The sequence below is a fragment of the Pan troglodytes genome, chromosome 15, assembly GCF_028858775.2.
Source record: "Pan troglodytes isolate AG18354 chromosome 15, NHGRI_mPanTro3-v2.0_pri, whole genome shotgun sequence".
In the NCBI taxonomy this organism is placed as follows: domain Eukaryota; kingdom Metazoa; phylum Chordata; class Mammalia; order Primates; family Hominidae; genus Pan; species Pan troglodytes.
The window spans coordinates 78,811,922-78,827,234 of NC_072413.2; the positions used below are offsets into that span (position 1 = coordinate 78,811,922).

Here is a 15,313-nt window from a genome sequence, read left to right on the forward strand (position 1 = left end):
CTGAGGCAGAGAATCGCTTGAACCTGGGAGTCAGAGGCTGCAGTGAGCCAAGATCGTGCCACTGCACTCCAGCCTGGGAGACAGAGTAAGACTACATTTCAAAACAAAAAAAAAAAAGAAAAAGAAGAAGAAAGAAAAGAAAGAAAATTAGAGTGAGAGGAATTCAGAAACCAGATCAGAGGGGATCTATTGTCTATAAATAAACCATTGATTAGCCAGACATGGTGGGACATGCCTGTAATCCCAGATACTCGGGAGGCTGAGGCATAAGAATCACTTGAACCCAGGAGGTGGTGGCTGCAGTGAACCAACATCATGCCACTGCACTCTAGCCTGGGCAACAGAGTGAGACTGTCTCAAAAAAAAAGAAAAGAAACCATTGAAGGGTCTTGAAGAAAGATGTGACATTATCTGATTCTGTAAAAGACCACAAGGAGGTAAGAATGGAAGCAAGGAGGCTACAGCATTAGCCCCAGCAAAAGAGGAGATGTAGTGGTAGGAAATGAACAGTTTCCAATTTAAAAAAATATTTTTTAAATAGAGCTGACAAAATTTAATGATAGACTTGGTGTAAAGAACAGGAGAAAAGGAGAGGCAAGGACATAAAGAAACATATAAAGGTTTTAAAATATAAAACAAATTATTTTATCAAGATGGTTATCTATCTGTTTAAGAAGAAACATTATAAGATGAACCACACAAAAAGAGTAAGATTTTGCACCTTCCAAACAAGTTCACAGGTCAGGAGGAGAAGGAACTGGAAACTGGGAGCTCCAGAGACCCAAGTTCGCCCACACTTTGTGGCTTTGAATCACAGCATCACTGTAACTTGATTCCCCATCCAAGACTAACACTGGCGAGGAAAGCTTCGGGATCTCATTCTCGGATAATAAACATAAAACTGTAACTTTTTTCTCACAACCATACAAAATCCATTAAACGATGAAATAATGAGGTTATAGTTCTAAATACTATCCTAATACTTGACCACAGTATGGACAAAGATATATAAGAAATAACAGCTTTTCATTTTTTGAGCAATAAATAATACCACAACTTTAATATTTTTTAAAAAGGGATTTGGGGTACTTAATAGAAATACAAATTAACTAGAAATACGATGAGTCATGAGAGCTATAAAAAATGCTTTTCCAACAACATTTTCTTGGATAAATGCTTATCCAAGAAAAAATAGGCAAAGGATAATCTATCTGTTGGATAAACTATCCAACAGAACACCAATAGAAAATAAATATAACTGGGTAGATGGACAACAGTGTACAAAAGGAAATCACCACCAAAAACAAGAAAATAACAATTAGGAGAAAGAGGCTTAGGTCTATATAAGATGAATATTTATAGAAAGTATCTTTGGGAAAATTCTGCATGCACAGCTTCGAAATATTAAAAGTGGAAAAGGGAATGGGAATATATGATTCCCGCGAAAAAAATGCTCATATCAAATTATAATCTGTTTTACTAGATATAAATAGTTTCTTCCATAGAGGGAGGGAGGGAAGGAGGAAGGAAGAAGGGAAAAACCTGTAATCCTGAAGAGGAAGCATGAAACTATAATACAAAGGCAAAGAAATGACAGTTTTCATGATAAATACAGCAGGTGTCTTCATATAAAATACACAATGTGTCATACTTTTTAACAGCAGAGGGTAACACCATTTCAAATTTAAATTTGTAATAACAGACAGTTAATTAGATTTTTTTCATTTGTGAGGCTAGTGCCAAGTACACTTTCAGAAAGCCCTAAGAGTTGAGAGTATACACACTATAAAGAATTGTTTTTCAATAAATTTGGCCAACTTTAATAAACAGTGTCTACTACTTCACAATTAATGGTTCAATACTGACGACTAGTGGTCAAAACTTGTAGTAATTCCCTATCAAGTATTCTATGACCTTTATCAATTTATTTAAAACATTCAATGCAAATTATGTGAAAATCTAAATTAAAAGATATTGCCCTCACAAACATTCAGAAAAACACGAAGAAATGGAATTGTATCTACAAAGTCTCTTTAAAAATTCTTTCTGTCCATTATTTGCAGTATCCCAAAACAAAAGTCAATCAGCATTTGCTGTCAGCTCACAAAGGAAACAGTTCCATGAAATGTCACTTTATTCGCGCTCACACAGCTATGTTAACATTCTTCATAAATCCATAATTAATATTTCAAAGAGGTCTACATTTAGAATGCATGTATCTGGGCATCTCCATTCTAAATTTCTTTTTCAAACTTTGTTAAACACAAAGATATCAAAAATCCAGCTGTCTTTATTAAGTTGTCAGTATAGTTTGAAAACCAGCAACCCACTATATGAAAATGTTATTTTTATAGAGTTGAATTATGTTTAATTTAACTATGATTGAATTCTTGAAGAATGTTTATGGAATTTTGAATATATCATTGTAACTACTATATAAACTTCAAATAAGTTAAAATTGTTTAACTTTTACTTTCTGTCTTCAGGAATGAGAGCAGTAGAGTAACACAAGGTATAAAAATCTTGGAGTGAAATTTACCAAGAATGTTATATGCAGCTGAACAATCACTTACATTTGGAAACGTCAATTTCTTTAGCACCTGTTCAGTGAGCTCTGTGTGATAAACACTGTACTACATGTCCCAGAAACAAGGGTAAACGAGACGCACACAGCCCCTCCAATGGAGTCTACATTCTTTGGCAAAAGGCATATAATAGCATAAGCAAACAACAATAATTATAGTTTGTGTTAAATGCTATTTTTAAAAATAGAGTAATATGATACATGACAGTGAGCAATGGAACTGAAGGGGCGATTTTAGAAGGCGAGGAGGAACGGGAAAGTTTTCCCTAAAGAGGTCACAATTGAGCCTGAGGAACGAGAAGGGAGAAAAATGTTCCAGTAAGACACTGAGAAGAATCCAATGTAGCTGGAACATAGATATCTTAGACTAATAAGTACTGTATGTTTAAAATCTTAGAACAGCTATCAAAAGAACAGAAATATAATCTACAGCTCCAAAGCAAACAGAAAGTATAAAAATGAATATATAATATACTCCACTCCAAATAGAAATGGGAAAAAGAAACAAAAAGAGAAGTTAAAAATAAATAAATAAGAAGATAAAAACACTTTAAAATATTCCAATAATCGCAGTAAGTATAAAATGACTAATGCAACCATTAATTTATAAGATAAAGTTATTTTTAACAAACCATAAGGTGTTTTGTAAGAAACACGGAAAAATGGAAATACTAAGGAAAGATTAAAGAGGGAAAATGATATGCCATGAATAAAGTAATCTTAAGAATGTTAAAATCAAGAGGCACACTAGGTAATATTTTTTAAATAATTGACCAAGAAGTAATTTAATTATACATAAGATACCACATGCACAAAACAGATAAAAGAAAACTGACACAAATCACACGGAGAAACTGATAATCTCTATAATAATGAGAAGCTTTAGATATATGTACTAAGAAAACAGAAGAACAGAACAACAAAATTCACAAATGACCTATTAAATTTATATATGTGTGTGTGTATGTATGCATGTATGACATGCACAAGCACATAAAATTCTGCATCCAAAACACAGAAAAATATTTGTTTCTTACTCTGGAGTACTTACAAAAAATTGGTCATAGAATTAGGTCAAAATGGAAGTTTCAACAACTTTCAAAGGAGTTAAATTAAAAACAATAAAAAGAGTTTAAAAATAAGCATACATATATCTCTGAAAATACCAAAAGACATTCCTAAATAAGTTTTGAGTTATAGAGAAAATTGTAACAAATTATAAAAGATTTTGAAAAAAAATTACCATAAAAGTATAACAAAGCATATGGTAATTTGGTTAAATTTTCATTATTCATTTTAAAAAAGCAGAAAAATCAATCAAGCATTCAATTTTCAAGCCTAAAAAATAAAACAGAATAATCCTTTAAATGAAGAGAAAGAGAGAGTAACAGAGTTAAGAGCAGAAGTTAATGAAGCAATAAACAAAGCCAGTCAAAAAGAAAACTAATAAAATAATACTATTTCTAGCAAGACTTTAAACATGAATTACCAAATTGACTTAATAAACAGGATATACAAGCCAATAAACATTAAAAAAATTAGTAATCTGCAGCACCAAAAAGATATTAGACACAAATTGTTTTATGGGTAAGTTTCAACAGACATTCAAGAAATAGATAATCCCTTTCTTACACAAAACTAAACCACGAAATAGGAAAAGAAGGAATCCATCTAATTCATTTTATGACACTAATGTAACCATGCTTCTAAAACCAAAAACGTCAGTGCAAGGAAAACTAATCTCAATCATAAACACAAATATAAAAATCCTAAGAAAAAAATAGCAAGTTAATTCAGCAATGTATAAAAAAAATTATAATCAAATAAAGTTCTCAGGAATGCAAGGAGGGCTCAACATCTATTGATGGAATCAACCATATTTAAATCAATATATTTAAATATCCAAAGTTAAGTGCACAGCAAGAATATCTGATAAATTTCACAACCCATTCATGATTTTTAAAATAAATAAATAAATAACAGCAAACATCTCTTGGCAACCTAGGAATAGAAGGCAATGTTCTTAATGCGACAAAGGTTAGCACTAAAAAGTAGGGGCAAACACCATACAACAACATTTAACACTTAAGAATCATACAAATATAGAAGTAACACAAGAATTCTTGCTATCTTTGCTTCCATTTAATATTAGACTTCAGGTTCTAACCAGTGCAATAAGATAAAAAAAAAAAAGAAAAGAATTATAAAGAGACTAAATTGCCTTTAATTTCAAATGATATGATTATCTATACACTAAGATAGTATGTCAGTAAAGCTATTAAGAAATTATAAGGACTAATAAGGGCATTGCGCAAAATTGTTGGATACAAGAACCATATATGAAGCCAGTTGTACCCCTGTATACTAAAAATAACCAATTAGAGATGCAATTTTAAAAAAAAATCCCATTCCAGATAGAAAGAAAAACCATAAGGTACCTAAAAATAAGTCTAACAAAAGAGGTCTAAGACATTTATACAGACAATTATAAAACATTATTGGAAAACATTAGAAAAGACCTTCTCTTTAAATTAGTCTGTACTTAATACAATCGCAATAAAAATGCCAGCATGATTTTTCATGGAATAGGACAAGAGATTTTCATTATCATTTACCAAAAGATAATAAACCTATAATAATTAAGAAAGAATTATATTAGTATAGGGCTAGACAAGCAAATCAATGGCAAAGCATATAGAGGTCAGATATTGTAGGAAACTAGATATACAACAGATGTGGCATTTAAATTAGAGTGGAAAGAACCAATTTTTACTCAAAAATGATGCTGAAGCAACTGATGAGTCATATAAAAAGCAAATTAGATCCTTTCCTCTCTCCCATTAAAAAAAAAATCCCCAGGGGAAAGAGAGAAATCCCAAATAATCCAATATTTTTAAATGAGCAAAAGTCATTCATAGGCACTGTATGTAAGCACAAATGCAAACTGCCAAGAGATGTGTGAATAGATGCTCAAACTCACTATTAGAGAAAAGTGAATAAACATAAAAATGAGTTAACACTTTATACTGATCAGATGGCAAAAACTTAAAGAATTATAACCACTACTTCTGGTAAGAATGTGGGGGAAAGAGCTACACTCAACCATTGCTGGCAGAACAACGTGCAGTTTCAGAACCTCTAGAAAAATAAGATCTACCAATGGCAATATAAGATTACATTGGAACCATGTCAGCTAGTTGGATGAACTTCCAGAAAGCATTGGCAAAAAAAAGGAAAAAACAAGAAGCAGAAATGTATACAAAATGTGATCTCATTTTCTAAAAACGAATACATGACCAAAAAGTCCCCATATATGCAAAGGTGTATATATAGTCTATATACATCAGTCCAGGTAATTAAAAGCAAACAGAAAAATATAAAGGGATACCTTCCAGGCCGTCAACATGAGTTCCTTTTTTTAGGGGTAAGAGAAGTGGTTCATGATGAAAGAACAGAGTTGGAAGAGATGTAGGAAAAAAATCAGCCATGTAAATAAATAAATAAGCCTGTAGTGTAAGAGAATGTCTGAATATTTCATATGATCACATTTAGTTATATTAAAAAATGCTTTTTGTACTAAATATTTAATAATGAAATGTTAAAAGAACTACGTGAGAAATAAACCTAGTTAAACACAGGACCAAAACAGTGTATTAATGTGGTCACTACTTAACGTATTAAACAAATATTTAGTAAGTATTATCTTCAAATACTAGAAATGCAAAGTGTTCAAAATAGGTAAAATTAAAAGAGAGAACATATCAAGAATCAGTAACATAAATAATCGGGGACAAAGCTCTCACATATGTATTACCAGAAACTGGACAGTGAAAGAAAAAAAAATGCCATCTTTACAGAAGAAGAAAAATAGTCAATGGGATTAAAGCTGGTTAAAAGAATAAAAAGTGTGGCTCAAAATAAGCCTCGATTTATACTACACACACAACTTTACCCCGTGAAGAATGAACACTGGAGTAGGAGTTTTAGGATTTTCACTTGCTACACGCATTTTCCAACAAAGTAGTACATGTGTGGTTGTCCTGTTGTGATAGTGCTTTCAGCCTCTTGGTGGTTTGAGGGCTCTGACACCCTGCCTGTGTTACTCTCTGCTTACCGAACCCCATGGGGCTCACACAGTCCTGCCCAAGGACTCAATTCTAGGGCTTATGTCCTAAGAATAAGAAAAATAAAGTACATCCTCTGAGTTTTCCTCCTGCTTTCCACAGGATTGTGTTTGACTTTTAAACTTTCATTTACTTGTAAACTCTATTGGTCCTTCTCAAAGATTAGAGAGGCTGCTGGGATGATCAATGTGAGGGTGATTTTAATGGGCATTTATAACATCTAACAATATAATACGGAGAGGAAAACTTATGAATAACTATGCAAAATATGAATATGAATAACTGTATGCAAAAATGTACGAGATGACTACAAAAAAAAAAGGGGCATTGGTTATGGAAACAAGAGGGAGGCAAAGTGAATGATCAAACAAAAGTTTTACAATTGAACCTTGAAAAGGTAAGCAAAGGTGAGTCCAAGATCTGCCAGCCTTGGAAAGGCCTCCACGACTCCAAACAAAGTAGGGGAGTCTGGAAAGGAAGTGCAGGAAAAGGGGTTAATGAAGCCAGGTTAGAATATTTGCCTGACTAGGTTCTCCCCTGCTGTGTGATACTCGAAATATCACAGAAGCCTCAAGGGAGACGCAAAAGCTATTAAGAAGACATTAGAAAAACATCCTAGGTTTCATGGAAGCTTCTCCCTTAATGAGTCCAAACTAAATACATTAATAAAGGGTACCCGAGGCTTTTCTTATGTGGTATCTGTATTACTCAGCATCTCTGCGGCCATAATTACATTTCTGGACAAAAATGAATAGCTACTTCTTCATTAGGTTTTTCCAAAAAAATGAAGAAAAATGTTGGAAAAAAAGTATCGATTACTTTAATTTTTCTTCATATGGCCTTAGTTTATTGATGAGCTTCACATAACCTGGTTGTCCCTCAGAACAGACTAAAAGCCACTGAGCTGAGCTCCCATCTTAAACACTTAATTTCTCACTTAAACTTCACCATCGTCTATTAAGATTCCATGCCCTTGCCTATCCCACAGACTTCCCCATGAAACATCTTTTAATTTTAAGGCATCTAGATCATATGTAAGCATAGAATATTGTTGATACAGATAAGGGAGAAACTACTGACTTAATATGCTATAAAATGCTCTGAAGAGGGCCAGGCATGGTGGCTCACACCTGTAATCCCAGCAAGTTGGGAGGCTGAGGCAGGCAGATCACTTGAGTCCAGAGTCTGAGACCACTCTGGGCAACATGGCGAAACCTGTCTTTACAAAAAATACAAAAATTAGCTGGGTGTAATGGTGTGCCCCTGTAGTTGCAGCTGCTTGGGAAGCTGAGGTAGAAGGATCGCTTGAGCCTGGGAGGTTGAGACTGAGTGGGCCATGATCACACCACTGCACTCCAGCGTGGGCGAGTGTGACCCTGCCTCATAAAAGTGCTCTGGAGTGTGCCTGCGTGTGTGTGTGTGTGCGTGTGTGTGTCCAGCATTTATCTCATGTTTTTCTTTTCTTTTTTTTTTTTTTTCTTTTTTGAGACAGGGTCTCAATCTGTCACCCAGGCTGGAGTGCAGTGGTACAATTCCAGCTCCCTACAACCTCTGCCTCCCGAGTTAAAGCTATTCTCGTGCCTCAGACTCCCAGGTGGCTGGGATTACAGGTGTGCACCACCACACTAATTTTTTTGTTGCTGTTGTTTGTTTTTTGTATTTTTAGTAGAGACGGGGTTTCACCATGTTGGCCAGGCTGGTCTCAAACTCCTGATCTCGAGTGACCCGCCCACCTCAGCCTCCCAAAGTGCTGGAATTACAGGCGTGAGTCACCATGCCCAGCCATGTTTTTCATTTTAAGTAATTCAGCTGAACATGAAGAAATAATATTCAATGTATATGAAATAGCCAGTAAAAAATGAGTCAGGAGTTTCCAGGATGCAAACCAGAAGTTTAAATTTTTATCTAGGATTTTATGTAAATATTGAACCTGCAAAAAAAGTGGTTTTGGCTTTTTTTTTTTTTTACAGTTTTTTTTTTGTTGTGTGTTTACAGTCTACATACCTCTTTCCCAACACTACAACCTACCAAGCCTACCCCTACTCCACTAAACTAACCAAAGTTAAGATACTATCAAGCACCTCATCAAAAGGAGTTTATAGTATGATAATTTACCTCAATGTTATATACTTGACTGTGTACACAGAAAAGGCTGATGGGTATAGGCTTAACAACACTTGAATTTAGGTCGGGCGTGGTGGCTCCCTCCCGTAATCCCAGCACTTTGGGAGGCCAAGGTGGGCAAATCACTTGAGGTCAGGAGTTTAAGACCAGCCTGGGCAATATGGTAAAACCCCATCTCTACCCAAAATAAAACAACAAAAAAATCAGCTGGGCATGGTGATGCCTGCCTGTAGTCCCAGCTACAAGGGAGGCTGAGGTGGCAGAATCTCTTGAACCCAGGAATTCGAGGCTGTAGTGAGCCGAGATCATGCTGCTGCACTCCTGGGCAACAGAGTGACCCCATCTCAAAAAAACAACAACAACAACAACAACAACAACAAAAAACACGAATTGAATTAGTAAAGTTCAAAGTATCATCTACAATTTAAGAAAGATAATATTAAAAGAATATAGTCATACAACCCATTTAAAATACTCATCTCTCTTAAAGAAGAGACTTCCATGAGATAACCAAACCAGGCTGTTTAAAATACAATGTATGAAGGTCCTTACCAAATAAAGAAAATCTGGCCATACTGCCCAAGGTAATTTACAGATTCAATGCCATCCCCATCAAGCTACCAGTGACTTTCTTCACAGAATTGGAAAAAACTACTTTGAAGTTCATATGGAACCAAAAAAGAGCCCGCATCGCCAAGTCAATCCTAAGCCAAAAGAACAAAGCTGGAGGCATCACACTACCTGACTTCAAACTATACTACAAGGCTACAGTAACCAAAACAGCATGGTACTGGTACCAAAACAGAGATATAGATCAATGGAACAGAACAGAGCCCTCAGAAATAACGCCACATATCTACAACTATCTGATCTTTGACAAACCTGACAAAAACAAGCAATGGGGAAAGGATTCCCTATTTAATAAATGGTGCTGGGAAAACTGGCTAGCCATATGTAGGAAGCTGAAACTGGATGCCTTCCTTACACCTTATACAAAAATCAACTCAAGATGGATTAAAGACTTAAACGTTAGACCTAAAACCATAAAAACCCTAGAAGAAAACCTAGGCATTACCATTCAGGACATAGGCATGGGCAAGGACTTCATGTCTAAAACACCAAAAGCAATGGCAACAAAAGACAAAATTGACAAATGGGATCTAATTAAACTAAAGAGCTTCTGCACAGCAAAAGAAACTACCATCAGAGTGAACAGGCAACCTACAAAATGGGAGAAAATTTTCCCAACCTACTCATCTGACAAAGGGCTAATATCCAGAATCTACAATGAACTCAAACAAATTTACAAGAAAAAAACAAACAACCCCATCAAAAAGTGGGCGAAGGACATGAACAGACACTTCTCAAAAGAAGACATTTATGCAGCCAAAAAACACATGAAAAAATGCTCACCATCACTGGCCATCAGAGAAATGCAAATCAAAACCACAATGAGATACCATCTCACACCAGTTAGAATGGCAATCATTAAAAAGTCAGGAAACAACAAGTCCTGGAGAGGATGTGGAGAAACAGGAAGACTTTTACACTGTTGGTGGGACTGTAAACTAGTTCAACCATTGTGGAAGTCAGTGTGGCGATTCCTCAGGGATCTAGAACTAGAAATACCATTTGACCCAGCCATCCCATTACTGGGTATATACCCAAAGGACTATAAATCATGCTGCTATAAAGACACATGCACACATATGTTTATTGCGGCATTATTCACAATAGCAAAGACTTGGAACCAACCCAAATGTCCAACAATGATAGACTGGATTAAGAAAATGTGGCACATATACACCATGGAATACTATGCAGCCATAAAAAATGATGACTTCATGTCCTTTGTAGGGACATGGATGAAATTGGAAATCATCATTCTCAGTAAACTATCGCAAGAACAAAAAACCATACACCACATATTCTCACTCATAGGTGGGAATTGAACAATGAGAACACATGGACACAGGAAGGGGAACATCACACTCTGGGGACTGTTGTGGGGTGGGGGGAAGGGGGAGGGATAGCATTGGGAGATATAACTAATGCTAGATGACGAGTTAGTGGGTGCAGCGCAGCAGCATGGCACATGTATACATATGTAACTAACCTGCACATTGTGCACATGTACCCTAAAACTTAAAGTATAATAATAATAAATTAATTAATTTTTTTAAAAAAGAAAGAAAATCTGGCATTCATGTGACTTCAATAGCACATGAGTAGCTGAGGCTCAAAAAAGGAAGTGGATTCCTGGGCGTGCATGGCCCTTTTGTTCAAATCAGGACAAGAAACAGAAATGAGTGAACAATTCTGTAAAACCCCTACAGAAAAGGAAAATGGCTTTCCCTTGACCAATTTCCAATGATTAACACTGTGCTTTTTCATTAAATGGGAATAGGTAAAGCTCTGAGGACCTAAGGACCCGTGAGATAACAGCAGCAGATTTTAGCCAAAACCACAGAATGCCTCCCTGTAATATATTATACCTTCAAATCTCTGCATCCTATAACTTCAAATAAAAACTCTTAATGTCTTAAGTTTTAAATGTCATATTTTTCATTAACATTGAAAGATACATTTTAAGAAGGCAAAAGAGCAGAGTGGCTAGAAGTTCAGGCCCACCTGCTCAATTATGGATTTAATTTTTCACCATAAACAGGAAAAAAATGCATCAATTACTATTATCATATGGTATAGGAATTTCCATAAGTATTTTTAATAAAAAGAAGGGAAAGTGTTTCCTCTCCTTAAACATGACCTTTAAGGGAACAGTTTAAGCCATTTAACATGGGAGCAGGAAAATACATCAGCTTAATCTTTCCTAGCTTCCACTACTCTGTTTATAATCTAAAACCACTTTTTAAAAACGTATAGGTCACTGCTTAAAGTGTCAAAATATGAAATTAAATAGTTCTTATCAATAGTGATCTCCTATTGTATTGTCAGAGATGGAATTCCAAATCACAGCTGAAGCTTTTAGTCAAACTGACAATTTCAATGCAAATACCCAGGCTCTGGTATCTTAAGAAAAGGGGTGGGAAGCAATCTTTTTCTCCCTCTTTCTTTGTAATTTTGTGCATTCTGCAAAGAGAGAAGAAAATAAGTACAGAAAATTTCTCTAATTTTCTCTTGCAGAAAAGAACAATTGTCTCTTTAGTACTATTCTTATGCTCACCAGATGTAATTTGCTTTGAGAACAAATGTATAAAAATCAAGGTTAAAAAAAAAAAAAGCCTACCCACATGCTGTATCTAATTATTCAACAACATATCCTCTTCAAAGTAATTACCAACTTACAAGGGTATGCCTTCTTTTGTGAAATGGAAGGAAATGGAATTTCAGAAAACAAAAGCAGATTTTTCTATCAGCTTACATTAAATTTCAGTGTTGCAATTTTTGTTCCTAATTTTCAATTAACAGTGAAAAAAACTTTTAAAAATCTGTCGATTAATAAAGATTAACGATCTACAAGCACACATAAGTGTATTTTTAGAACTCTTAGAAAAATCATTTCATAAATGAAAAGAATTCCCATTTGTTTTGAATCTTTTGTGTTTCTTGTTGTTTCTACTTTTTATATTTTATGTATAGACCAAAGAAACACTTAAAGGGAATTTCAACAATATTCTAAAATGATAGTAACAAAATATAACCAATATAATAAAATAAAAATCCATGAGTGCACATAACAAAAAGTTCTTTCTTACAGTAGGATTCTATAAATGTAGAAGGAATCATAAAAAAATTTTTAAATCACTAACTATCTGGCACTACTTATAGTAGTAATTGTTTCATATGAGTCAATAATAGATGCTAAAATTAGTGAGCAAAAGTACAATAGAAATTTACAATAGAAAGTACAATAGAAAAGTACAATAGGATATGTTCAAGTCCCAGAGATAATTTTATTTTATAGGATAACTTAAATTTAAATAACTTAAAATTATTTAAATAATTGTAAGAGAATAATTGTAACTTTACAGTGGATAAATTCACCTAGTAGGCAACACAATAATCAAGTGTTCAGTTTTCACCAGTAATGTAACAAATCAACATTATATGACTCCTGATATGATACTATGGGAAGGACATAACTCCAATTATCTGAGTTTCAAGCCGAAAGTCCATAACCTGAATCTAGTCATGAAGAAACATCAAGAAACCCAAAATGAAAGCCATTCTACAAAATAAATTGTTTATACCCTGAGAAGTCATCACTCATGATGACTGAAAAACTGTTCCAGATTAAAGGAAACTAAAGAGACATGACAACTAAACGCTATGTGTGAACCTATATTTTATCCTGGATCAGGAAAGGACACTACTGTAGTAGCAAAATTTGAATAAAATGTATAGATTAAGCCATAGTATTTTACTGATTTTAATTTCCTAATTTTGATTGTTATACTGTAACTATAAAAGAAAACATACATATCAAATTATTTAGATGAAAAATGATTTATTTTTTAATCAGTTGACTTTAAGATTCACAGATAAGTATGTATATCATGTCTGCAAATTAAAAATGTTTCACAAAAAATTACATATATGTGGATGTATCTAGAATAAATGATGAAGCAAGTCTGGTAAAATATGAATAATAAAGGAATCTAGGTAAATGTTATACAGAAATTCTTCATTCTAAATTTTCAACTTTATCTATGTCTGCAATTTCAAATTTAAAAGAGTACCTTAAGGGTAACTATTCTCCATTTTAAATTGGTTTGATAATAACCTAATTCAGGAGTTGTCAGACTTTTTCTGTAAAGGGCCAAACTGCCAATACTTTAAACTCCATGGGCCATATATACTTGTGGGCTGCAACTACTCAACTCTGCCATTGTGTCACACAAGCACCCACAGACAATCTATCAATGAATAGGAGTGGTTGTGCTCCAATAAAACTACTTACAAAAATAGACAATGGGCCAGCTTTGACCTGTGAGCCACAGTTTGATGACCCCTGGTCTAGTCTATGCCCAGAAAAATTAATCAGAATAATTATACTTTCAGTTAACATTTTCCGAGCATATGACAAACAGTATGTTAAGAGCTGTGTTGGCATTAATTCATTTATCCTTGCACTAATCTAATTAGGTCAATACTATTATTATTTCCATTTTCCACAGACAAAACTAGCGCCTAGAGAAGTTAAGAAACTTGCCCAACTAACGTCACATGGACAGCAAGTATGAAACCAGGGAGGTCTGATTCTATACACTGAACTATAACCAATATGTGATATTAATACTTCTCAGATGGGTTGAATTATACTGTCACATGCAATAACCATTTTAACATGGCTAAATAAACATCCAAATTCAAGATTTACATTCCATGAAAGTGTTTTTCACAAACCTCCTGTAGCTGCAGGGACATGAGTCCCAGTTGATCCTGGCGTCTTTCCACCAGCTCCCTTTCTGTGCGCATCTCTCTCTCCAGTTCCTGAAGCCGCCGCTCCACCCGATCTGAAACCTTAATAAGAATTCAGAGAAACAGCAGCATTATGGAGCTAGCAAGCAAAACAGACTAAATTGAGAAGATAGTTTTATAGCAGATACACTACTGCTTAAAGCATTTAAGATTGTTTTGTTTGCAAAGCCCTTTCTAATGACGCTAACATGAAATAGCTGGCCAAAAAGCTTACTGAAAGTTACAAAAGAAAGTCATCACTGATCTCCAAATAATCTACACCTGGATCCCAATAAATGCCTCAAATTTTTTGAGGTATGATATAATAATTCAGTAGATCAGAGTTAAAAGTAATACACTAGAAAAGAGTGCCCTCTGGTGAGCTAGAATGAAAATACCAATTTTGCTAAAAATTGCATTTGTTAGCCAATTAATGATAAATTGTTCGACCTAATTAGTCCTTTTCTATTTTTATTATCCATGAGCATGACCTGCCTATGAAGGTATTGATGTTTATTTGTAGTAAATAATTAAGAGGGCTTTACATTAGCTTATCAATCTTTTCTACTGCAATCTGCCAAAAATAAAACAAGCTATAAAAGATCAAAAACTAAAGTCCAACTGAAAATGTTTAATCAGGACTCTAAACGTGAAAGAAAGTCAAACTGAAAATGTTTAATCAGGACTCTAAACGTGAAAGAATTTTTCTCTCTGACACAAAATTCTCCTTACTAAAAGTTGCATAAATTCAAACATATCTCATATATTTCATTATACAGCCCACTAAATAAAATTTACGCTATTGACAATGTCTATATTTGGTACAGAAGGACACAGAAGACATTTGTATTCATATAAGAGAAGCAATAAACAGAGCTCTGTTATAAGAAATCTTTTGTCACCAATTATTTATATGACAAAGAATCAAGAAAAGTCCTGACAAGGAACCTTATTGGGGTCGTGTAAATGTTCTAAACTGAATTAGGGAGGTAGCTGGATAACTCAGTAAATGTATGGAAAAAAAAAGTTATTGAATTGTACACTTAAAGCATTAATTTTA

General features: G+C 34.3%; 1 protein-coding gene across 27 annotated transcripts in view; it reads right to left on the reverse strand.

Annotated features, from left to right (window-relative positions):
- CEP128 (centrosomal protein 128) overlaps positions 1 to 15,313 on the reverse strand; it is a 484,430-nt gene that overhangs the window by 373,681 nt on the left and 95,436 nt on the right. For all 27 annotated transcript variants that reach the window (XR_010151258.1, XR_010151259.1, XR_010151253.1 and 24 more), the window contains one exon: positions 14,200 to 14,316. Coding sequence is in view for 18 of the 27 variants with exons in the window: in XM_063793855.1 (XP_063649925.1) it covers positions 14,200 to 14,316 (117 nt within the window). In the remaining 9 variants the exon portion in view is untranslated. The remainder of the gene's footprint in view (positions 1 to 14,199; positions 14,317 to 15,313) is intronic.